Source organism: Actinia tenebrosa, unplaced genomic scaffold (genome assembly GCF_029948245.1).
Source record: "Actinia tenebrosa isolate PJP-AT-01 unplaced genomic scaffold, QUT_ActTen_1.0 PGA_scaffold12__29_contigs__length_12842862, whole genome shotgun sequence".
Lineage (NCBI taxonomy): Eukaryota > Metazoa > Cnidaria > Anthozoa > Actiniaria > Actiniidae > Actinia > Actinia tenebrosa.
The window spans coordinates 4,479,939-4,506,064 of record NW_028292572.1 but is presented as its reverse complement, the minus strand read 5'-3'; the positions used below and the strand labels follow the sequence as shown (position 1 = coordinate 4,506,064).

The window sequence follows — 26,126 nt, the reverse complement described above, 5'->3', positions numbered from 1 at the left end:
TTTGATGTTCATGAAAGTGACAAAACATGGAATGCGTTATTCTCAAATAAGTAAAGAGAGAAGAAAAAGAAGAAAGAGAAGGCAGAAATTAATATTGTATGAGAGGGCTAAAAAAATGAGTCGGCTGCAAGCGTAATCATAAGCATATAATATTAGAAGAAAGCTTAAGTCCCCAAATGTTTATAGTGAGAAGGCAAAGACACGGTCATAGGTATGAGCCAGCGTTTTGTAAACCACTTATAAACATCACGCCATCTGATAATATTAGATAAAAACTTAAGTCCCCAAATGTTTATAGTGAGAAGGCAAAGACACGGTCATAGGTATGAGCCAGTGTTTTGTAAACCACTTATAAACATCACGCCATAAAAAATGTTTACAGTGAGAAGGCAAAGACACGTTCTTATGTATGAGACAGTGTTTTGTAAACCACTTATAAACATCACGCCATCTGATAATATTAGAAGAAAGCTTAAGTCCCCAAATGTTTACAGTGAGAAGGCAAAGGCACGGTCGATGTCTTTTCATATTTATTCAATTGAGGTCGGTTTAACCGTCCCCGTAGAAGAGCTCTACTCAAAATGATGAAATAGTAAGTATGTTAATAAAAGTACATAGAATAGTTGAGCTTTTGAATCTAAAAAAATGTTCTTATATTGTAACAAGGTCAGTGAATAACAGACTTGTGAACCTTTTAACTAAGGATCGGCTTTTATGTCAACTGAAAAGAAGGTTTTTCCTGAGCAAAATCTCGCCCCCCCCCCCCCCCCCCTCCCAAATTTCCTTAATACATCCTGGAATTCCTGGATCCTTGGAATGAACTAAGTGGTTTGAAGTTATGAGCTGCTTTACTCTGCTCTTGCGCGAGATCACATATAAGTGTTTTATTCGAAGCCTTTACTTAATAAAACTGACGGGCAGAACCCGGGAGGCAGAATTGCGACGCAATAGGTAATGGGACTCCATGCTGTCACTGCCTCGTCCAATTTTGTCCAATTTTTCTCGTCCAATTAGCCATTTCGGAGTTGAGCAGGGGATTGAGTACTAATCAAAGAAATATTTATCCAATTACGAAGCGAACCCTATCACATGAAAGGCAACCAAAAAGAATTAGCAAATTTACCAATTTTTAAAACGTTTGGATAAATACTAGCTGAACAGTATTTTTTCAAAGTTTTATCAAATTAACAGAAAATGTATGGTTTTGCGAGACGACGGTCAAAATCCCCATACATTCTTTGTAAATTGCAAGACCTCTCATAAATTGGGTATTTCTCCAAATGGTCTGCAATTTGGAACCTATACTAAAGTTGGTAAGGTCTTTTTCGAGATATGATTAGTTTTTCGTTTGGCTCAATAAAACAGAAATTACAGTCCACTTATGACTCCGAAATGGCCAATTATTTCTTAATTGGACAGCATGGAGTCCTATTACATATACTAATTAGGTGGGGAAAAAACGTTTCTTAATGAGAAGAAAACCTATTCTTGGTTTTCACGTACTACGTCATCATGAGATTCAAAAGCGTAAATTCGCATTATAATGAAATAAAAGTCTTATATTCTTGTAAAGCGTTCCAAACTACATATACTGGCCAGATTTTAAGGCTGTAAAGCATTTCGTTGCGGAACTATAGGCGAGTAAACATGACGCAATTTTTGGTTAAAATGTATGGAGCGGCCATCTTGGTGTTCCAAGTTGGTACACCATCATGGCGGACGAAATTCTAAAGGCTTAAAATGATGGAATATTTAATATGTTTGACTATTTTTCACTTACACATACTTTAAATAGATATTTTAAACGTGTCTAAAGGAAAATCTTTCAACTAAAGTAAATTATTTTAATATTTTCATCGCTATTTAGAAAGACGTAACGGTATTGCGTGACACAAACTCAACCTTCATAACTCGGGAACCAAACATCGAAATGACTCGAGATTTTTTCTTGTGTCTTATAACACTGACTTCTAAAACATACTTGAGAAATGTCTTTATACCATCTATAGTTTAGATTTTGATGTTTTGATGACGTCATGTGAAAACCAGCAATTGATGCAAAACACTGCTCGTGTTCAAGGCGCAGAAGTTACGGGGCGGCGAGAGGCCGGTTCAGCATTTACAAAATCTCAAACAACTGATAAGGAAATTTGGCTGCTTTTGTGATTTGAAGGGATTTCCGTTTTGTTTTAAGATAATTGTTGGAGTGAAAGCACTGGCCAAGCTAAATTAGTTTAACTATTTCGAATGGATTTTTTTTCACTCTATTTTCATGCGCGTTCTAGATGACTAGGAAAACGTATTGTTTCACAGTTCTGGGCCCGTTATGACAGTCATAACTAGATGTATCAATGATCGAATTCTGTAATCTCAGATGACTTTTCTAATCTTATCAGTGATCAGCAGCCTTGGATATTGTTTGTGCCGGACTGCGGGTTACTGACTTTGGCTTATTTTAAAAATTTCATCATCTCTAAAGTTATCCAATTGTAAAAATATAAACGTGTTATAATGTCCTCGTAAGGTCAGAGACTCGATTTCCCTCTTGTAGAGTAAAAAATATCGTCTAAATCTTCTCTTAATTTAACACAAAAACGGCCGTCGCCGTGTGGTGCATACTTGTGTGGCCATGAGTTGAATGACAACTAGGCTTATAACCCAATTAACTCGCCAGTTGGTACGAATTGATTCATATCATTTTGAGGAAGATACTGGTACGTTTTGGTTCAGAAAATGGAACCCAAGAAAAGTCTTTATTTTCAAGAAAAAGATGGCGCACCGATGGGTGAGCGCGTTAGAGCAGGGGGAATGGTGTTCTATGGGAACAAAGACTTAAAAGTCGTAGAGGTTTATAGATTAAAGAGACAACGGGATAATCCAAAAGACATATACTGTCTTGAAATCATAGACAAGTTTGGTAGACCGAAAGCAGTTATCAACAGAAATACAGCAGTTTTGTTGTCCCCTTTGTTAGATAGTGGAAAATTGGAGAATGCAGAATGGTAAGTGCAATTCAGTTTTTCTAGCATCGTTTTCAAGTTACAAGTAAATAAAATTAACTTTTTTTACTTTTTGATTACATATAGTATGATACTCGAAGAAGCCAAATGGAGTAGAGGGGACCGAGGCAGGCCAGCGAGGGCCCACAAGATAAAGGTCATGGCGGTTGTTGCACAATCTTCCAATGGAAGTTCTGAAATTGAAAACTTTCTTGATAAAATCCAAAACACTTATCAACGGCTGGAGGAGTGAGCCGCAGTAACATATGCACTGTTTAAATTTTCTCTTGTTGAGTTTGTGTTTTTGACAAATAAATAAGTTTCAGTTGTTATTAATACTTGTGTTCTCCACTGGTTGTGAGTTGATTCCAAATTTTAAGCATCTGATTTTTGAGAAATTTTCATCATTTTTTTATGGCAATAAACGTACTATAAACAACTTCAGTATATCCTGACGCTTTGAAAGATCCCTATACAAATTATTAGCACATTGTAAACGCACCCCCTACATGGAATGTTCGTTGCGCAAATCACCTTTATCAACAGGGAAGATCTGGACAAATGGAGAAGGTCGAAATGTCATCATATCATGTCCGCCAAAAATGAAGAACGTGATTCAAGTTTTTACGTGAATTCTTTGCCAACATTTTTATTATATCTTTCATTGTGTTTATTTGTTACGATTATACACCCAAAATTACGGCATAGTGTAAAACATGGACTGGACTCTTGGACCCTTTGACCCTGGACTCTTGGACTATTTGTTGGACCTACTATTGAACCATCATATTTCTTGCCACTATTGGAAATTATAGTCAGTAGTCTTTGCCTTTTCTATAGGGTGTACGATTTGTATTTTGTTGCCGTATGGCCGCTTTCAAGTAATTTCTCAATGAATGAAACATGTTAAAAAGGCACTGACTGCCATTGATAATGATCTGCAAAATAATTCACCGGGCTGAAATTAGCAGCCAACTCGGCAGCCAACTCAATATTTCGAAATATTGCCTCGAATGCTATAAATTATGAATGGTATATCCAAAGAAAAGCTTTTTATAAAAATTTTAAAAGTCACAACTATCAAAATAATATTAATATCTTTAATATATTACTTATTAAGTTTTAAACCTGGGTCTTTCTCTCTGTCACACACTGAATAAACTCAAAAAAGAAAAAAAAAACACATCACAGCATTTATTAATGAAAAAACCTTTCAACTAACAATGTCCAATACAGAAATCTCTAACGAAGTTAATTATTAACATTTGCAATTGCAACTGTGACATTCATAAACAAGCAAAATTACGAAACTCAAAGAACTCGTAATAATCGAGCTTTGTAGATGGAGTAGCAGACACCTTTACTGTGACTATCGAGCCTGTAGATGGACAAACGGCCATCGTTACTGCGATAATCGAGCTTTGTAGATGGAGTAGCAGACACCTTTACTGTGACTATCGAGCCTTGTAGATGGACAAGCGGCCATCGTTACTGTGATAATCGAGCTTTGTAGATGGACTAGCAGACACCTTTACTGTGACTATCGAGCTTTGTAGATGGACTAGCAGACACCTTTACTGTGACTATCGAGCTTTGTAGATGGAGTAGTAACCATAGTTACTGTGACTATCGAGCTTTGTAGATGGACTAGCAGACACCTTTACTGTGACTATCGAGCTTTGTAGATGGACTAGCAGACACCTTTACTGTGATTATCGAGCTTTGTAGATGGAGTAGTAACCATGGTTACTGTGACTATCGAGCTTTGTAGATGGAGAAACGGCCATCGTTACTGTGGCAATCTAGCTTTGTAGATGGACTAGCAGACACCTTTACTGTGACTATCGAGCTTTGTAGATGGAGTAGTAACCATGGTTACTGTGACTATCGAGCTTTGTAGATGGACAAGCGGCTATCGTTACTGTGACAATCGAGCTTTGTAGATGGACTAGCAGACACCTTTACTGTGACAATCGAACTTTGTAGATGGACTAGCAGCCATGTTAACAGTGACAATCGAGCTTTGTAGATGGATTAGCAGACACCTTTACTGTGATAATCGAGCTTTGTAGATGGACTAGCAGCCATGGTAACAGTGACAATCGAGCTTTGTAGATGGAGTAGTGGACACCTTTACTGTGACAATCGAGCTTTGTAGATGGACTAGCAGCCATGTTAACAGTGACAATCGAGCTTTGTAGATGGATTAGCAGACACCTTTACTGTGATAATCGAGCTTTGTAGATGGACTAGCAGCCATGGTAACAGTGACAATCGAGCTTTGTAGATGGAGTAGTGGACACCTTTACTGTGACAATCGAGCTTTGTAGATGGAGTAGTAACCATAGTTACTGTGACAATCGAGCTTTTTAGATGGACTAGCAGTCATTTTAACTGTGACTATCGGGCTTTGTAGATGGACAAACGGCCATCGTTACTGTGACTATCGAGCTTTGTAGATGGACTAGCAGACACCTTTACTGTGATTATCGAGCTTTGTAGATGGACAAACGGCCATCGATACTATGACAATCGAGCTTTGTAGATGGACTAGCAGACACCTTTACTGTGATAATCGAGCTTTGTAGATGGGCTAGCTGCCATGGTAACAGTGACAATCGAGCTTTGTAGATGGACTAGCAGCCATCGTTACAATGACAATCGAGCTTTGTAGATGGACTAGCAGACACCTTTACTGTGACTATCGAGCTTTGTAGATGGAGTAGTAACCATGGTTAATGTGACTATCGAGCTTTGTAGATGGACAAACGGCTATCGTTACTGTGACAATCGAGCTTTGTAGATGGACTAGCAGGCATGGTAACAGTGACAATCGAGCTTTGTAGATGGACTAGCAGACACCTTTACTGTGACTATCGAGCTTTGTAGATGGAGTAGTTACCATGGTTACTGTGATAATCGAGCTTTGTAGATGGACTAGCAGCCATGGTAACAGTGACAATCGAGCTTTGTAGATGGACTAGCAGACACCTTTACTGTGATAATCAAGCTCTGTAGATGGGCTAGCAGCCATGGTAACAGTGACAATCGAGCTTTGTATATGGACTAGCAGCCATCGTTACTATGACAATCGAGCTTTGTAGATGGACTAGGAGACACCTTTACTGTGACTATCGAGCCTTGTAGATGGAGTAGTAACCATGGTTACTGTGACTATCGAGCTTTGTAGATGGACAAACGGCTATCGTTACTGTGACAATCGAGCTTCGTAGATGGACTAGCAGACACCTTTACTGTGACAATCGAGGTTTGTAGATGGACTAGCAGCTATGGTAACAGTGACAATCGAACTTTGTAGATGGACTAGCAGCCATGTTAACAGTGACAATCGATCTTTGTAGATGGACTAGCAGCCATGGTAACAGTGAGAATCGATCTTTGTAGATGGACTAGCAGCCATGGTAACAGTGACAATCGAGCTTTGTAGATGGAGTAGTAACCATGGTTACTGTGACTATCGAGCTTTGTAGATGGACAAACGGCCATGTTAACAGTGACAATCGAGCTTTGTAGATGGACTAGCAGCCATCGTTACTATGACAATCGAGCTTTGTAGATTGAGTAGTGGACACCTTTACTGTGACAATCGAGCTTTGTAGAAGGACTAGCAGACACCTTTACTGTGACTATCAAGCCTTGTAGATGGACAAACGGCCATCGTTACTGTGACTATCGAGCTTTGTAGATGGAGTAGTAACCATGTTAACAGTGACAATCGAGCTTTGTAGATGGACTAGCAGACACCTTTACTGTGACTATCGAGCTTTGTAGATGGAGTAGTAACCATGGTTTCTGTGACTATCGAGCTTTGTAGATGGACTAGCAGCCATATTAACAGTGACAATCGAGCTTTGTAGATGGACTAGCAGCCACTTATCTCTTTTCTGTAAAGAAAGCTGTGACGGTCACGTTTTTTGTGTATGGGTTTATTTTGCCTGTTTAATAACTTTTCTTGGTTTTCCTTTTCTTCTTGATTGCTTTGGTGTTGTTGCTGGGTAAATGGTTTCATTAGATTTAATTATGTTAATGTCGATGGTAGAGGTGTGCAGTTCCCGTTTAGTTTCAGGGGTTAAGGTCGTACGCTATAGCTGAAGCTTCCTCGTAAGTGCAGTTTTCTCTATCGGTGATAAGTTTAATGATGATTTCAGGAAAAAGTACTTTTGATATGTATTGCGGAGTGCAAAAGTTGTATCTTATGTTCGTCTTCGTCGTTTGTGTAGTGATGATCTTGATTTTTCTGTTAAATGTTCTGAGATGCGTTCCTTCTTCCTTAAGCGTAATTATCCTGCTCATGTTATTGATCGCGCCATTCGTAAAGTTTCTACTATTGATCGTACCACCGCTCTCACTCCTCACACTCGTCCCTCTAATGACCGCATTCCTTTCACTCTTACGTATCATCCTATTAACATTTCCATTAAACCCATTGTTAACCGCAACTTTTCTCTGCTTGACTCTGATACTTCTGCTATTTTCAACAACCGCCCTCTCTTTTCCTATAAACGTGATCGTAATCTCCGTTCTTTCTTGGTCAAGGGAGTTCTTCCCTCTAACAAAGAACCTGGTACTTTTCGCTGTTCTCGTAAACGTTGTTATACTTGTCCTTACATAGTCTCTCACACTTCTGTTGTCGGTCCTAAATCAACTGTTAAAATCACTGACCATTTTGTTTGTACCACTTCTAATGTTGTATATTGTATTAAATGTACCCGCTGTAATCTTTTGTATGTGGGCGAGACTGGCCGCCGTCTTGGTGATCGCATTTGCAATCATCTTTATGATATTCGCAATAACGATCCCACCAAACCAGTTTCCCGCCATTTTAATCTAGCTAACCATTCTCTTTCTGACTTCATTGTTTTCGGTCTTTCTTTGCTTAACGGCAACAATGATTGTCGCAAGACCAAAGAAATGCGGCTTATTCACCTATTGGGCACTCTTAGTCCCAACGGGATTAATGAACGCTTTATTTTCAACTAACCTTTTCCTTTGTCTTTTGATTGTTTGTTTTTGTTTCCTTGCCTACCTTGCTCTCATTGGTTTCTTTTGTCTTATTCTATCATATATACACTCCTTTCTACCACTTCTTTCTCTTTTACTCCGACGAAGGACTAGCGTCCGAAACGTCAGTAAGTTTTTTCATCTTTTCACGGTGTATAATTTACCTTTTCATCATTACTGTTTCATTAGAAACACCGACGCAGCTCACACTAGTTTTTAGCTAGTTATATCTTTTTAATACTATATAAAATATAATAGATTTTTTACTAGGACATACAATAGAATATTTCAAAACGTTCTGGCTAGTACCTTCATCACTTTTGAAAACGTTTTGAAAAATTTTATTATAAGTCAGACTCAAAAAACCTTTAATTAGAGTAAAGGATGTCATCCTTTAATCTTTAAACATCATCAATGACGAAATAGTTGTTTAAAAGGCTAAATTATTATTGTAGTGTAATGCAGTGTCATATATAGTCCATTTCAATAACGTCTCAATGCACAGTTATATACCAAACTAATTACAAAGCTAGAACATTCTCACCTTGATCATTTTAAGACCCTGAGTGATTGTCCGGCTGGAATTCGAACCCCGTCCTCCCGGTTGACAGATCTGATGACAGATCTTCCAACCCTTCAATCGGTTCATTCTTTCAGTCATTTGGTTGTGCCGTTGACCCGGGAGGAGGAGGGGGGGACTCAGGGGTAAACTTACGGGGATGCTCGTCGGAAATTTTTCAAAATAACCCTAAAAGATATTGGACGTTTTTTCCAAAAGGGCGTGGCTTGGCAATTTTTAACCAATAAGAGATACAACAAAAACAATACTATCAAAATACAACATAATAAATCTAACATAATCTAGCATAATGTAACATCATTGTCTTTGGTTTAAGTTTATTGCACGGCGGTAATAATTCCCGCAAAACGTTAGAAATGCGGCTTATTCACTCACTTGGCACTGCCAGTCCCCATGGGATGAATGAACACTTCACTTTTAATTAGTCATGCTTCGCTTTCCATTTCTCACTTATTGTTTTTTTTTTCGGTCTTTTTGTTTCTTTTTATTTCTTCATATGCTTATTTCTCATTGGTCACTTTATTTTCCATCTTAGTATTTATAATTTATTCATCCCTTCTCATATTTTCTTTCCACTTACTCCGACGAAGGACTAACATCCGAAACGTCAGTTTCACAAAGCTTTTTACGGTGATTCAATTTATCCACGAGTTCCTACTGTTCTATAAAAATACACCAGAGATTCTTTTGTTAATTATTAATTAATGACTGGATTTGTATACATGCGATGATTGCGATGAGCTAGTTCCTTTTTCAACACCCTAAAAGATACCAGAAAGTGCTGAATTGCTTAATATATCAACTTTACGGCACTAAAAGAGACCAAATCGCTGATTTTTACCCCTAAGAGATACGACGAGCATCCCCGCACGATTACCCCCCGCGTCCCCAGGGCCGTTGATCCTTCGTATGTCAGTTCTCAATTTTATTATATGTCAGTTGTTATCGTTTTTGTTATTTGTTCACAAATCAAATCCACCTATATCTCCGTCCATTCTTCCTGCAGGTCATCCATTCATATCTTTATTTTACCATACATTGCACCCCTAAAATTCAGTCATGTGATCCATTTAGCCATCCATTCATTCACGCATTCATTCACAACATTCCCCTTTAATGCGTCCATTAAACAATTCATACATTCATTCATTCATTCATGCATATCTTCATTATATCATTCATTCATTCAATTCATGTCATTCACTCACTAATCGTTTTATTCACGCACTCATCCATAACATTTACCCATCCATCCATTCATTTATTCATTCATCTTTTTCAACTCACACTCAATTATTTATTTTTTCATTTGTGCACTTATTTATGACAATCGGCCATTTGTTATTTCACTCTATTTGCGTCCGTCAAACCATTCTTTAGCAACTTTTGTATGTATTCATCCATTTGTTCTTTTATTAAGGGATATGGACCATTAGAAAAATGATAAGGGTGGGGTAATGGGCAATTTCCGTCTTGCAGGATTTTATTCCCCTTTTGTCCTTCTTTATATTTGTTAGACATTTGCAAATTCATTTTTCCGTTTACTTCTTAGTTCGGTTCTTCTTGTATTATTCTATTTACTCCTTCATTCATACTTACATAAATTCATCAAATTCACCGATTTCTGCTCATAACTGCCGGTGGAGTCAGGACTTTATAAAAAGATTTCTTTAGAAAAGAAATTTTGTACTCTTTGAATGGTAATCTTGTAGGTGATAAACATCATTATTGTTCATATTGTGGTATTCATTTAGACATCGAAATTGCCAGAAATATTTTTATACTCGGATTTGTGAATTATAGACGAAAATTTTCAGAATTTGGATAGAGGATGGTTATGTTTACACAGTTTATCAATGAATGGGAATGAATGGGAATATTTTAGTACATCTTAACGCTGGTGTTATCAAATTTTAGAAATTGTAAAAGAAAACTGTAATTAATCTAATTTTTTTCTCCTTTCCTATTTCAGACCAATTATTGAGTTATTATTGTTAATTAAAAACGATTTATTAACAATGAATATCATTATTATTCATGCATTTTCTTCATTTTCTTTTTTCTTCTTTCCCAAAATTAATGCAGGCGTATTCATTTATTATTTAATCCGTCAAAATTTTATTCGACTCAATTAATGCGACCATTCATCCATTTACGTGTCGATCCACCCATTGAATGCATCCAGTCCGATTTATATAATAACTTGATTCATTTATTAGTCGTCATTCATTAGTTCATTAGATTATCTTCTATAAATTCATGCGCACATTCCCAGGTACTTTTCTATTCATTTAATACAACAAAAAACATTTATCTTATTTTTTGTTTTACAATGATTGACAACATAATTGAAAACAAATAAAACCTTTCCAAAATGATAAGATAAGAATTACCGGATAACGTAATTTAAACAAAGGTCATGATACGCCGAGGGATATACTACTCCCTGAACTGTCAACGTTGAGGAATTGTAACCCTAGGCTGTAGCTTAGATGAATAGTATAATAGTATAGTATAGCACATGTGTAGCTTTATATGTCGAGGGTACTCACTGATAAACTGTTTCTTTAGCTTATTGTGGTATGTTAACGCAGCTTTTGTTGCATTTGTTAATAGCCATTACCATTAAGTACACATACAAGCTTTGCCCACGCTCTGAGTTTCCGAGCTGGAATATAGCTGTCCTCATAAATATAACATACTTTGTCCCCAAAAAGTTTCATAAACTTTTGTTTAAAGTAACAATAAACATTTAGTTTAATCATTTAAACAGTTCAGACGGTTTGTTTTGGCTCTGTTATCTCGGCATACCAAACTGCTTGATAGCTGGTAAAAATCTTGATTGGCATGATTATAGTTTAACTCTGGCATGTTTGGCCGGAAACCATTTTCAAAAACAAAATCAAAATCCATTCAAATCAATAAAAAAAACTTATAAATTTTGGACAAATATATGAACCTACCTCGCCTTTTCTTGAGAGAACGCTACGAACACTGTTTTTTTCCTAAAAATTAAGTGCGTAGCTTCTAGCACCGCCGATGTCCTTTGTCCAAGCGTTGTAGACGGCTTTCACTTCCCGTGCTGAACATTCAGTCCTTCTGAAATATTCTTGAGTCGATCTTACAATAAAGCCATCTTTTTTGGATATCGATGGCTTTTCATTTTCATTGAAAAACCAACCAAAGATGGTTCCAAGTCTCAGATAGTCTATTGAGTGCTTTTGCAAATGACGCTTGGCCTGAAACAACGTGATGATCTTAAATGTGCTATCATTTAACTACAAATTTTACAAATCAGCCAATGAATAAGTTAACTTACCTTAAAATATTATTTATCAGCAAACTTCATTATCAAAAGAAAAGCGATGGTAGAAAACTTGAATGAGAATTGAAACTAAATGCGCTATAAGAGTCAATAACGGCGCTACCTCACGCAAAAGATAAAGATCAAGTGCATGTTAACGTTAATTTTTAACTTAAAAACTTAAACAGTCAGTTTTATTTCTTATAGATCTTTTAAATAGTATCATTCAATCAATAAGAAATAGACTTTGATTTGTAAACTGATATTCTTTAAATAATACAAAACGACACTCGACTGGTGAGAGCATTATCTACTTTGTCCCATATACTGAACGCATTCCTTAAAAAAATGTCGATATAAGAATATGTTTTCATTGGAAAGCATGGTAAATGACACAAAGAAGCACAGTATACTTTAAATTCATATTTTACAATGCACGATGGTAAAGATAACTGTTTAGGTTAAGTTAAGTTTACATCATCAAGCATGTCAATGTTCATGATACTGATTTGATACTCAATGACTACTAAAATATATATGTTTCATTTATTTAGCTCAATTAAAGCACGAAACTCCATAAATTAACTTAGTACAGATGAATAATCTTATTTGAGTTGCATAGGATGCATTATATGACATTTTGGAGTTGGCTGCCGAGTTGGCTGCTAATTTCAGCCCGGTAAAAAGATTTGTCAATACAGGAGCAATGACGGCGGCACCACTTTTCAGAAGTCTTGCGCTTATATTATCTAGGCCGATGGCTTTGTTTGACTTTAATTGAGACAGCTGCTTTAACACAAAATCCGTTTCTATTTTTTTTCAAGTTAAAAGTTGTTGAAGTAACTTGTTCCATAGTATTCGATGCAGTAAAGTTAAAGCGGGATGCCAGAGTACGTCCAATACTTGTGAAAAAAGATAGACTTTGTCACTTACGTAACAAAGTCTATCCAACACGAGTGTTACAAGCTTTGGAAAAACCTTGCGGATGAAATCACAGCAACTGCCAGTGAAACTGGATTTAAGTACAAACTAAGAATAAAACTTGTCAAATAACAAGTGAAAAAACACTGCAAAAGAAAAATTCTGCAGAGAGAGAGAGAGAGAGAGATTAGGTAACTTACATTTGTATTTCAATACACGACCACATCATCAACGCTGTAAATCTTATCGTGTCAAAATAAACATTATTATTAACATAACCATCATAATCATCACCATGTATTTTTTTGGTTTCTGTACGCTATTCGAGGGGTTTTAGCCTTTTTGCGGGACTACCAATTTAAATAATTTATATTATATTGGTTTAAGGGCTTTTTCGTTGAGGTTCAAAACGCGTATAGTTCGTCAATAGAATTATAAAAGTCATTCGCGGTTTTGAACGGTTTTAGTGGGATCGCACATCGTGGGTTCAAATAATGAGAAGGGGTTAGCACGTGCCACCTACATCTGGTGGCCCGCATCTCCTGGCCCCACACGCATCTCCTGGCCCCTTGGCCATAACTCGGGAACGATGCATGCTACGGTAACGAAACTTGAAAGCATTGGTGAGACTTGTGTTGTCAATCATCAGACCACGCCACATGACATATCACGTGACTTACGAGCCAAACATTCTCGCCGATTTTTGCGAACACTCATTACAATGAATGCTATGGTAACGAAACTTGTTATATTGGCTAGCCTTGTCATGTGTGATCTGACCACCTGATGTGATGTGACGTCACATATCACGTGACTTATGAACCAAACATTTTCGCCGATTTTTGCAAATACTTATTACAATGAATACTATGGTAACGAAACTTGGTCTGACTGGGTAAACCTTGTGATTTGAGTGATCTGACCACTTGACGTGGCGTGACGTCACATATCAGGTGACCATACATTATCCCCGATCTTCCTCGCGCCAATAGTCATTACAATGGATGCTATGGTAACATTGGAAAAAATTGCCCATATATTTGGAATATTTGCTCTTTTCGGTCTATTTCCTCTCTTTTCAAAGCAAAATGCTTTGCTTGAAAGTAAAGTTATAAAGGAAAAGTAAACTGCGTGACACAACATCCTAAATGACCCTGTAAATCTTCTGTTCTTCCCGTTCTTAGCGTATTTTCGAAGCTACGAATCCTGAGGAATCATAAGAAGCGAATGTATAACCAACAGATAGTATGAACTTATAAAATCAGCAAAAATACGAATCTAAATTTTAACAAATTCCTATGAATCATATACCAAAATGTTCAGGAAAGCCCGGGGTTTTCAAATCCACTTCTGTTTTTTTGACAAGTTCTGTTTTATTTCAAGGAGAGACGATTTTCTAGCTTGACCCCGGTTATGTCACGCATTTCCTGTTGTAAAATACATCCAATGGCGTACATTCAACCCAAAACGTACGGTGGTTTTTTTCAATAGAATTCAATCTAAACCATATAATACAGTCCGTGAATAGTTGAATTAACTGAATCCACTTCTGTTTTTTGCCTAAATAGTCATTATTTTGAGAAAAGATTCAAAAACCGTGTTTTTGAGACATAATTTGTATGGGCTCACATGACGGGCGTGAGCTTGAAATCGTAGCTGACCAAATGTTAACAGATTTTTTCTGATGGAAGAGTCGCGTGGTATGTGGCATGCCTTGTCACGTGGTCAGATGATTGACAACATGGGTCAACGAGATGCGGGTCCACCAGATGTAAGTAGGATCGGGCCACCAGAGGTATGTGGAAGCGAGTCCGATTAACAAGTTTTATAAATAATTCATGATTACATACCATAATCGGCGATAATGTTTGGTTGTTAAGCCATGTGACATGTGACGTCACGCCATGTCACTTGGTGAGATCACTCACATCACAAGGTTTACCCATTTCAGACCAAGTTTCGTTACCATAGCAATCATTGTAATAAGTATATGAGAAAATCGGCGAAAATGTTTGGTTTATAAGTCACGTGATATGTGACGTCACGTCATGTCGCGATGTCATATGATTGACAACACAAGTCTTACCAATGCTACCAAGTTTTGTTACCATAGTATGCCTCGTTTAGGCGTTAGGGCCAAGGGGCCACCAGATGCGCGTGCATGGGACCACGAGATGCGTGGCCATTAGATGTGGCTACGATGGGGCCACCAGAGGTATGTGAAGCGAATTTCGTTAAAATAAGTATTACTTCATTTGATAAAATGATCACATGCAATTGTCCGTAAGTTAAAACTACTGGCAAAAATCGGCGATTTTTGGTTGTTAACCCACGTGGTATGTGACGTCACGTCATATCACGTGGTCAGATCACTCACAACACCAGTCTCATCCATCGTACCAAGTTTCGTTACCATAGCATTTATTGTAATGACTATTGGCGAAAATCGGCGATGTTTTGTTCGTAAGTCACGTCACGCCATGTCACGTGGTCAGATGACTGACAATACAAGTTTCAAACATCGTACCAAGTTTCGTTACCATAGCATTCATTGTAATGAGTATTTGCAAAAATCGGCAAAAATGTTTTGTTCGTAAGTCACGTGATATGTGACGTCACGTCATGTCACATGGTCTGATGATTGACAACACAAGTCTCACCAATGCTTTCAAGTTTCGTTACCATAGCATGCTTCGTTCCCGAGTTATGGCCAAGGGGCCAGGAGATGCGTGTGGGGCCAGGAGATGCGGGCCACCAGATGTAGGTGGCACGTGCTAACCTTACTAGCAAACAATGGCCTCTCATAGTCATTGCGTAGGAGCGGGCGCAGAAGCTTCATTTTTTTTTTCTATAGCAGGCAGCCACCATAACCACTAATTGAAAGACCAAAAACTACAAATAATTTCAGTTTACGGTGATAAATTAGCAAAAAGACTTTAAATATCATGATAGATTACTTAACAGTTGTTCAACACTTTTGGCCTCTCTATAATCTTCGAGTTCTGAAAGAATAAAACTAATTCTTTTGTAGAGTATTACAAAGGTAGTGGTACTGTCAGTTGGAATGCCGCTGATACGAAATGCAAGGCATTGGGAACAAATCTGCCATCAATCCATTCACCTGAACAAAATGAGATTGTGAGACAATTGCATCTCAAAGTTGGTAATTGGATGTGGATTGGACTTTATCAAAATCAAGATGGTACGTTTGTTTGGAGTGATGATACCCCAGTCGATTATGAAAACTGGAGCACAGTTCAAAATTATCCCTCGGAAAAGTGTGTGTACATTGATTACAGTGGCAAGTGGTTCAAACCTAATTGTTCTTGGAATAATGGAAATGGTTGCATTTTGAAATAATATTGACAATTAATTAATGACAGTGACGATCAATAGGACGTTTGCATGATGGCGTCATTTGACTCCCACTACCAAGATACTTCGCGAATTTTCTTTCTCATTTAAATTTGTATTCCCTCATGAGAATAGTAAGACAATTGGTACTAATGAACTGAACAAAAGAAAGTGTGCAAGGGAGTCTGGTAGTTGAGGTCAATGACGCCATCGTGCAAACGTCCTATTGCAAACAAACCAATTATTATTGTTCAAAGATAGAAGTAATATCCTACGTTGTTGAGAAGGCAGCATACGACTCAAAACATTCAATGCGAGCACAGTTTCGAGGACCTTCAAAGGGGAGGTTTATTTTCTACCAATCTTAGATATATGCGCATGCCATTTCTTGAAAAAACTGAAAAAAGTTCTAAGCATTATTTCATATTCCTATAAAGGTGAAGGGAAGGGTGGGGGGGGGGGTTGTTCGAACCATCGAACCACCTCTAGTGACAGGCCTAAAGCTCCTTTGGTTCACACATCTACTTAGCTAATTGTGTCACCAAGCTGTTAAGCACAATCAGGGAGGTGGGAGGGATGAAACCAAGCAAGTAAGAAGAAGAAACATAAACCACTATGAACAAGAGAATGAATTTTTCAGTAAAAGTACTTAATTTAATAATGATCGATATTTAATCTCTCGCCGTCAATCAAAAGGTAGAGTATTCAAGAAAGATCATTTGTCGTCGACCGGCTCAAGCCTATTCGACTTGAGCTAAAGGAACTATGGGTAGAAATCACTGCTGTATCTGATTCGATACAGTGTTTTGAAAGAAAAAACGTTGTCGGCTGACCGGCTCCGCAACTACGCGACTAGCCCGAACTGGAGTATGGCCGGTTAACATCACTGTAGCAATAAATTTTTAGCTCGCGCTATAAAATATAATCATGGAGAGTACAGCTCGAAGGAATGTGTGCCCTCGATTTCCGTGAAAAGAAAAGAAGTAAAAAGCTACTTATTCAGTTTTTATGTCGAGGGCTTGTGTCATCCAAACCGCTCGCTAGCGAAGACCTTCTCTGTATGCTCGAGGCATAACTTATCGAATTGGAAATGCTGCGAGCTCAAGACGTGACTAATAATATATGCAGCTAGATGCTTTAGTGATTTCTACCCATACTAATTTTCGGTCTAGTCGTGTAGTCGCTAAGACTTTCAGCGACAACGATTTTTCAAAGGACTGTATGCCACGGAGTTTACAGAACGTACCTTCGTAGGCGAGCGGCCAGTGTTGTAAGAGATGGTCTCTTATGCCTTAATATTTTCGAAATTTGAAACTTCTTTTAACTAAATAAAAATCATTCCGATCAAGCTTTGTTTTTCCGTTTGCAAAAATCCGAAGACATACGTTCAAGGTGTTGCTAGTTGTCATTATTATTCGTCAGTGCAATAAGGACGAATAATCAAATACTTCAGTGATTTCTGAACCGATTTCCAACTATTTAACATGTGATTTTCACTATTACATATTCGATAGTACTGTTTCACAGCCTTAGTGTTTGCACTCTATCAAGAGAGAATAGATAAGATCACTAAAAACGAAACGAAAAGAGCGCGCGCAAGTTGATGACACACGGGAGTAGGGTAAGGCGATTTTAAACTGCATCCGGTTACTAAAAATAGACCAACTGGGAATTTACATGGCGCGCGCGTTATTAAGAAGTTTCCCTCCCTTATTTATGCTCTCTTGGCTCTATACGCAATATTCACAGTTTGGATCAGACGAGCGGGGACTAGGCAATGTTGTCTCCATTCGTGACGCTCTCCAATTGCCCTATTTCATAATGACGTAACGGTTTGTTTACATCGGCTAAAATGATTGAAATTTAGGCTAAATGTAAGCTTAATTTTCTTAACTATATTTAGCGTAATATCTAATTGTTCTTGCCTTCACCAGCTCATAAACCAAATGTCATTGTGATTTAAGATGCTTTGTTGTCATTCCATCCCTTTCAAGCGACCATGATCCCTAACGTTAAAACAATAGTTCGTTTTAATGTGACGTCGTTATGAAATAGGCCAATTTGAAGACGGATATATGACGGTAAGAGGGTCAAAATATTCTTATTATTACGATTTTCGCACCTGATTTGGCAATCAACATATTATTCTAGTTATTGTAAAATATGTTTTACGAATTATGTTTTACTAGTTATTTTTCAAATTTCCCCGCGAAAAAAATGGGGATCGATGAAACGCTGTACGATAAATAAAGTCAGATATCAACAAGTAGTTACATGAAAATACACAGTGCACAAGAATACAAATCAACTACATAGGAGGAGGTTTTAGCAATTGAGAGCCATTCAACTATAACTTAGCCTTTTTTAAGTCCATTTTTCAACTACAGTATTGCGTTTGACTTATATCAACAAGGACAAGTTTCGCGAAGCATTAAGTGTGATGGCACGCGTGGAAACAACACTGCATGTCCTGAAATACGAGGAGACGCCCCCTCCCTCCTATTTGGACTAAGTTAATTTGATAGACTTAATATTTTTAAATTAAGCATACCATCACGGTGATGAGTTATTAAATGTCCCCGAAAGTCGAGGGAGGTTTTGTTGAAGTCCCGACGCTGTACGTGCGAAAGAACTTTTATTACTGACATGTATCATGAGAATTTTCGCATTGCATAAAGCTCATTTAATTGTAGATATTCTCTACTTTCACATCCCCATATTGCCTTGCGTCTTTGGGGGGTATAACCAATCAAAAAACTGTTCCAAATTGAAAGATTTCTTGAATGAATTTTTACTTTACCTGCATGCTTTTATATGTACAATACTGATCATCAGTTTATTCCAAGTTATTTTTGCGTGTACAGATCATCAAGAGTTTTGGTCTTACAGAAAATGTATTGACTTACGAAAAATATTTTTTAATTTACCTTAAACGTCTTCAAGCTTCTATCTTTTTTTTTTTTTTGTTTTTTTTGTTTTTGTTTTTGTTTTTGTTTTTTTTTTTTTTACTTCTTCATTTTATTTCTGGATACCAAACAAGGTATTGTCAACATTGTCTGATCAGCCTTCAGCAAAATAAGTGGGTTTTTACCCTCTGGTTACACCCCAAAGACGCAAAGTATTATGGGGATGTGAAAGTAGAGAATAGATTACTTCATAGAAAGTGCGGCGTAAGGGGTTATATGTTATATTCACGAGTTGTTTGTATAAAAACACGAGCGAGCGACGTACGAGCGAGTGAGTGCTACTCAAACAACGAGTGAATATAGACACAATTTGTCGAAACTTTACATACTTGGCCTTCCATTATTGCTGTATGGTAATTTTTTCTTCTTCTCAAGTATCGGTCCAAGCTTGATATAAATGATCTTTATAAAGTCGTTGGTTAGTGTTCATCTCTGTCTTTTTTCTCAATTAATTTCAACGAGGAAGGCGGAAAGCAGCTCGTTCAACTCTCTTGGCTCTATTTTATCAAGGTTTCGATCCACAGTTTTTGGTCTTCAGCATTCTGTCAACTAAGTCAGGTCTTTTAGTCTTACTTAATGTGTTTTTATTTTCTTGATTTTCAATAAATTTCATCATTGAATATTAAAGCACAAAACGACTCACCATTAAGGTAATTCCCTTGAAAGAAATTTTGCCAATAACTTAGTCCTGAAACTATGCATGGACATTATGTTAAAGACATTTAAAAACTGCAATAAAAAGATGGGGTCACCATTCTCGTTTTTTCGCTAGATGCTCTCCAAACCTGTCAATTTATGGGTTTCATAGTGAAATGCGGTAGCAACCGGAAGCTGTAACCAAGAACCTTTATTCACAGTTTAAAGGACTTTTATATAACAAAACGCACTTATAACTCAAAGTTTACTAGATAATTAAATCCATCAAAGTCATTGGATGATGATGATTTTTGAACTATTAGTGAAAAATGCAGGTATGTGTGCCTCCGGTGAACGTTTAAAAATTGCACATGTCAACTATTCCCATCCAAATATTTCAAAATCTAACCAATACACTTTTCTCCATATTTCGATATATAATGACGAACATCGTCACCATTCTCGTTTTTAATTTATCTTGAAAAAACATCTCAAAATCGTCGTAAAATTACACTTTTTCGAGTGGAGACCGGGGCGAGTCAGATAAAATCGCAATTTCTCTACTCAAAAAAGAGAAAAAAGTGAAAATTGGTTTTGAACATGTTTCTTATTTAGTTTCCGAAAGAATAATACCTAAACTTTGTTAGTTTCATGGTTTTAGTTGCATGCGCAGAAAAATGCGCAGTGCAAAACAAGGGAATTACCTTAATAATTTGGGACTACAAAGCTACAAAAAAAACCCGAAAATTTGCTTTTGGCGGGAAGCCATCCAAATGTCACGATTTCTCGTTTTCTGATTGGTTGGTTTAGTCAATTCTCAATTCAACTTTTCGGCGCTAGCTTGGATTGTGTTACGATCACCAAAAAATTCGGACATCGTTCTCGGATTTCCATACAAATTCACTCGCTTTAAAGAGAAAATTTAGGTAGATTTCTTTAGTTATCTCCCGGGGGGGGGGGGGGGGGCACTTTATTCAGGTGGTAGGGGTGATCGGCGCTCCTTTTAGGGTTGAAAATGTTCCCTGTGTGGACCTTTTTGGGGTTCCGGCTCAAAAGTCAATTACGTAACATAACTCCGTACCTTTTGGGGTCCATTTATTATGCGCGTTATCCATGCTATGCCGCTGTTTACTTTACAATGATGCACTAAATATTTCTTTAATATGATCATCGTTATAATCTTATTATACACTGTCCTGTCATTCGTTAAACCGGCGTTGATAGCCGGGGTTAATAGTAAATTACTGACAGTGGCGGATCCAGGATTTTTCAAAGAAGGTTTCCGTTTCTTAAACGATGTTTGACAAAAAAATTGGCTCTAATCACCTAATTTACTATCTAGTAACGGACCTTAAAGGTAAATTAAACATTATAACAGCAAATAGTTATCATTTCGTGTTCAACATTATCCTTGTGGATACTTTTAAGCAAAATTTATATAAGACGTATTTCTATTACCTAAAAAATCAAACCTTGAAGGGGAGTTCCGTGGAACCCTTCGAACCCCCCCCCCCTCCCCCCCGGATCCGCCACTGACTGAAATAAAGCTGTACCTTTTAGGGTTTGAAACCAGGTTGGTTTTAAGAGCCTTTTCAATTTATGCGTACCTTTTAGGGGCCATTTTAAAAATCGACCGCCGATCACCCCTACCACCTGAACAAAGGGAGTACTCCCACCCCCACCCCCCGCGAGTTAGTTATCTTAACAGCAGTAAGAAAAGCTTTAATCAAGCTAGAAAAAAATATTTAATCGTATTTAGAGAACTAACTAAACATTAACCAAGTAAATAGTTCATTTAAAGTCAGTACATTTGTAGGGAAATTCGAGAACAATGTCCGAACAACATAAATCTATAAGTTCAATAATGCAAAAGGCACATTTTATTGAATGAAACATCGCTGTATAAATACATAGTACTAAATATCACGATTATTTAGTAAAAAAAAGATTACTTTTGATGGACTTTTACTACTACTAGTTCTTGTCCTTCACCCGCGAAGGAAAAATTGCTCGTTACTCATTGTGTGTTAAAACAAAATCGTAAATAATAATATTCATTAATCTTTATTCAGTAGTCTATGAACTATTGCAAGGGATACGTTTACAGTGAAATCAGTAAACCCGTACCGTGAAATAGATATGCTAGATTGATACACGATTAATAAACCATTACTGAATGTACGCGATTGATATACACGTTCATGTTTTAACCTCTATGATACGTATCAAATAAACTATTGTAAATTTATCGTATGGTAATCAATGATTATTGTATTCTTTTGTTTCTATTTCACTGTTACACATTGATAAGTATAATAAACGGCCACTACTCTAATCACTGTCAGTAATAGTTTGAATTCCATATATCATATAATGAAACTTATCGGACCAATATGGCTCGTAGATAAAGTATCTTACTACAACGCCTATAAAAAAGCTAATTAGCATATCTAGAGTATATATTTCATATTAGATTCTCCTTTACTTTAAAGGAACATATACATCGCATGCCTAGCATGTTACTTCTTCGTAAACACAATTTGCTTACATAGATAGGGCATTGTGTAGCTTTTTGACTTGGATTTCCAGCTCATTTATGAGGAAATGCTTCATTTCATAAAGTGTTCTCCACGAGCGAATCGAGTTAACACTGGCGTTGTCGCTAAAAATTTTCTGAAATGGCAAAAGAATCATCACAATTAATTTAAACAAGATTAAAAAACTCATCACAATTAAATGAAACAAGACAAAAGATTGATTACAATTAAGTTAAACAAGACCATGTAGGCAGGGTAGACTGGGATACCTGGAAGGGAGGAAAACATTGCCGGCGAAGATAGTGTTGTTAGTAAAACACCTCGTGATCAGTCATGTGAGGAAAGCACGGGTGGCGTAGCGGTTTTATTAATTAATTTATTTATTTATTTATTTATTTTTTTTTTTTTTTTGAGTGAGCCTGTCACTCTAAAATATAACAGCGTCAATAATGCGTAAACGACGCGTTTTCATGGTGTCCATGTTTGAACCAATCAAGATCACCATTGACCGAGAACGTAATGCATACTGGGTACTAGTCCATTTTGTTGCGGAGAAAAAAACGAAGTCGTTTTAAGACTGGGCTATCACTGGTGTCCCAGTAATAAAGACTCACTATTAACTCTTTCACTATTGCTATGGAAAATGAGTTTTCCGAGGCTGTTGATTGAATTAAAAGGACTAAGAAAAATGGAAAAGAAAGAAAGCTTACAGAGTTTAGTGCATGAGAATGTAGCCAGTGCCCTTGTGAAAATTGATTGCAAACTGTAAAATATTAGTTTCATTTGTAGTCTTGCAAGAGGTCTACGAGCTGATTTAGTGATGCATTTTCTGGTGATTCTTTTGGTGCAACCACTTGACTCAAAGTCCCTTAAAATACTCATGGCGGTAATGACATAACATGCGTTTCAATAACACAAACGTTTTCCTAATATATATACTATGTACTTGGTAATATATTTGCAAATACTTACTTTATATTGGACAACTCTGCTGTCCATTGATTCGCGTGACACCCGAAATTCACTTGGTAATGGATTATAGTTTAATTTGATCTAAAAAATAATGAAAATATATAATTATCATAATTGCCATTTTGTTGTTGTAAAACGTAACAATGTCAATCGAAGCAAGCACAACATCCGCAAGAAAATAACAATCCAAGAAGTAGACAAAGAAAATAATGAATGTTTGTCTTTGTTGAGAAGCCGGTTTGCTGCTAATAAAGATAACGTGAAATGCAGGGAAAAGGTTAAAAGGTGGTCATGTCGCGATTATCCATATAGTTGACCTCTCTTTATTTTTCACGGCGCGCAAGAAACGAGAAACGTAGAGTGCGTACATTTAAAATATTAGCAGGGAATGTGGGGCTATAGTTTCCAAGCCCCTCCCTGCTCAGCGATCCCTGTGCAAACGTCAGAAAGGAACGTGGGCGCTTCTACTTACCGCTAAGAACATAGCAGTTTGTAATGTATCGTTTATTATACGGGATAGATTTTTCAGTGTTTTCGCAACGCTTCCTCCAATATGGCTCTCGTCGTGCCAAGCAAGGTATACTGAGCTTTGAAAGACACTTAACAGCTTACAAATTCTGAACAAAGCGCCCTTTGCCTGAAATAGATGTTGAAAGAATTGTGTAAAAATAACAGACATAGATCATGCACTGATCATGCATCCTCGATTAATTGACTTAGCTTAAAAAGAGTTGATACTGACGACTGAATGAGTGTTGTTTGTATTGAAACTTTTTAATGACGTTTGGCTATTTTGTGCTCCATACGTTATTGAAGTAAACATCAATAACCAAATGAGTTAAAAATGAATATGGCGATCTGTATTGAGAGCGTAGAACAAAAAAAAAGCAAACTGCTTATACCTGCAGCAAATGCACTTGGATCTCCCCCAATGTTCTGACAACCTTTTTAGGAATGGAATAATAACTGACATTATAAGAGCTACTTCCTCCTACATCACACACCATTACTTACCGTATCGTTTTGTTCATCCCTAGAATAATTCCTTTGAGTAAGTCTGACCAGCTGCAAGTTAACGTAGGGTTGGCGTTTCGCAAAATACGTTGTTTGCTGCATTAGATACAAAAATACATATTACTATATTGGAGCTGATCAAAACTTGTTTACAGCCTTAGCTTTAAGTTATACGTTAGTTGGACGCTGCGATAACAATCTTGTTGTAGCTGCATGTGCACGTGGTAAGAGCACAATGTACGGCATCAGCAATTGCTGAAGCTAAACCAGAATGTACCATGTTCGATATTACAAGAAAGTTTCATTAGTCTTTGGATTAAGGTGGGTGCATACCAGACAAAAATGAAGCTACTGCGCACGCTATCATGCAAGTACGCTATGACGCGTGCGCCGCCATGAAACAGGCAGAGTGTACGATTTGCCACAAAAACCGCTGAATAATCTAAAAAGCTTTATCAAGGAACCATATACACATTTTGTCAATGAGCTTCAATAGGGCAAAACCCCAAACATTTGCACCGGAGGATATATGTATATATATGTATAACAAAGTATGTAATGTGGTCTATACTGTTGAAACAGTGCTCGATGCGTAGGGATGCAGAGCAATAGATATATAGTAAAGATTGGATTAAAGACGAGACATGTTCACTGTAACTCCGAGTTTCGTGCTTACGCACTCATCAGACAGACTTTAAAGACTTTAAAGTCTGTCTGATAAGTGCGTAAGCACGAAACTCGGAGTTACAGTGAACATGTCTCGTCTTTAATCCAATCTTTACTATATATGTATATATATGTATATATCTTTCGAATTTCAATTTTGAAAAATATAACGGGTTTTTTTTATCATAGAAATAAAGGTGAGTGTTGGCTTTTGGTTCTCGTTTTAGACAAAAATTGCCAAGCGCAAGATGAGCACAAAATAAATTTTACCTAAATTTCTCAATATTTTCCCAATCTTTTGGCTGATATTTTATAAATTAGGACGACGATGTATAATTTAGGTTTCCTTAAAAGGTAAAGTCAAAAGCTTGATTCAGTGACGTTAGGATTTTTCGTTGAAGGTTGCTTTTCGCTTTTTTTCTTCAAAACTTTTTTTACACTCTTGTGTTTAATGATAGATATCTCAAAAGCGACCTTGGGACACCTCTTCGGTCCTTTTTTTCAATTTGCAGCCAGCATTAAACTCAGGTTGAAATGAAATAATTGTAATTCAAAATGTTTTCATGGATTTTTTCTTTAGTGTAGGCAGCCGCTTTAGAAAACTGATCCATATGATTCCTATAATGATTTTAACTTGTGTACTTACATATTGTCTCAATGCTATAAATATTTGTTGCTCCAAAAGATGCTGATAAAAGTCCAAGCCTTTCAGGACAAGTGATGTGCTATACTTCGGTGGTGGCTGATTTAAGGACGCTCCAAGGCACTGTCTTTTAACAAGCAGAAATGAAATGAAAAAAATAGGCAAGACGCAAAACTTCGGCATTTTTACGAGTATTAAAGTAATGTCTCTGGTTCAACTGTGTAAACTTAACTTGATCAGGGCTGAGAGCAAATGGTTTGTCTTAATTGCTGTCTTGTTTAGTAAATATAAAGCTGGTGAATTCATCACTAAGTAAATTTAGAGTTGTGTTCTGGAAGGGACTCTTATCACATGCAGTAAGAATAAGGAAGTCACTTTTCCCCTCATAATCCAGGGATGTTCGTTACAAGGGGAAATATTGTGTACCCATGATGTGAGGGCTAACAGCTAATTTTGAATCTTATTGATAATCATAAGAACAAAAAAAACTTTTCGTATTTATTAGATATTAA

At 37.0% G+C, this 26,126-nt stretch overlaps 2 protein-coding genes and 1 long non-coding RNA gene across 3 annotated transcripts; 2 read left to right on the top strand and 1 right to left on the bottom strand.

The window, feature by feature from the left end:
- Positions 1–2,675: 2,675 nt before the first annotated feature.
- On the top strand, positions 2,676–3,252 carry LOC148912032 (uncharacterized). Its single transcript, XM_089027923.1, has 2 exons — positions 2,676–3,002; positions 3,087–3,252. Exons 1-2 carry the CDS (start codon positions 2,734–2,736, stop codon positions 3,250–3,252), a joined length of 435 nt encoding a protein of 144 aa, XP_088884049.1. The 5' UTR covers positions 2,676–2,733.
- A 12,617-nt stretch (positions 3,253–15,869) lies between these two features.
- On the top strand, positions 15,870–25,831 carry LOC148912030 (uncharacterized). Its single transcript, XR_016119495.1, has 2 exons — positions 15,870–16,104; positions 25,657–25,831. It is a non-coding gene; the product is annotated as an uncharacterized LOC148912030 (long non-coding RNA).
- Positions 21,632–25,798, bottom strand: LOC148912031 (uncharacterized). The gene is made up of 5 exons (XM_089028540.1): positions 25,618–25,798; positions 24,306–24,401; positions 23,764–23,928; positions 23,292–23,372; positions 21,632–22,455 (listed from the first exon to the last, which is right to left on the bottom strand). Exons 1-5 carry the CDS (start codon positions 25,795–25,797, stop codon positions 22,327–22,329), a joined length of 651 nt encoding a protein of 216 aa, XP_088884666.1. The 5' UTR covers position 25,798; the 3' UTR covers positions 21,632–22,326.
- Positions 25,832–26,126: the final 295 nt, after the last annotated feature.

Bases quoted from the DNA above. Each gene is read 5' to 3' on its own strand.
- LOC148912032 (XM_089027923.1), top strand. From the start codon at position 2,734: ATGGAACCCAAGAAAAGTCTTTATTTTCAAGAAAAAGATGGCGCACCG. The intron at 3,003-3,086 runs GTAAGTGCAATT...GATTACATATAG, and splicing joins AAATTGGAGAATGCAGAATG to TATGATACTCGAAGAAGCCA.
- LOC148912031 (XM_089028540.1), bottom strand. From the start codon at position 25,797: ATGCCGAAGTTTTGCGTCTTGCCTATTTTTTTCATTTCATTTCTGCTT. The intron at 23,373-23,763 runs GTAAGTAGAAGC...ATTATTTTTTAG, and splicing joins AAACTGCTATGTTCTTAGCG to ATCAAATTAAACTATAATCC. The intron at 22,456-23,291 runs GTAAGTATTTGC...TTGCCATTTCAG, and splicing joins GCAGAGTTGTCCAATATAAA to AAAATTTTTAGCGACAACGC.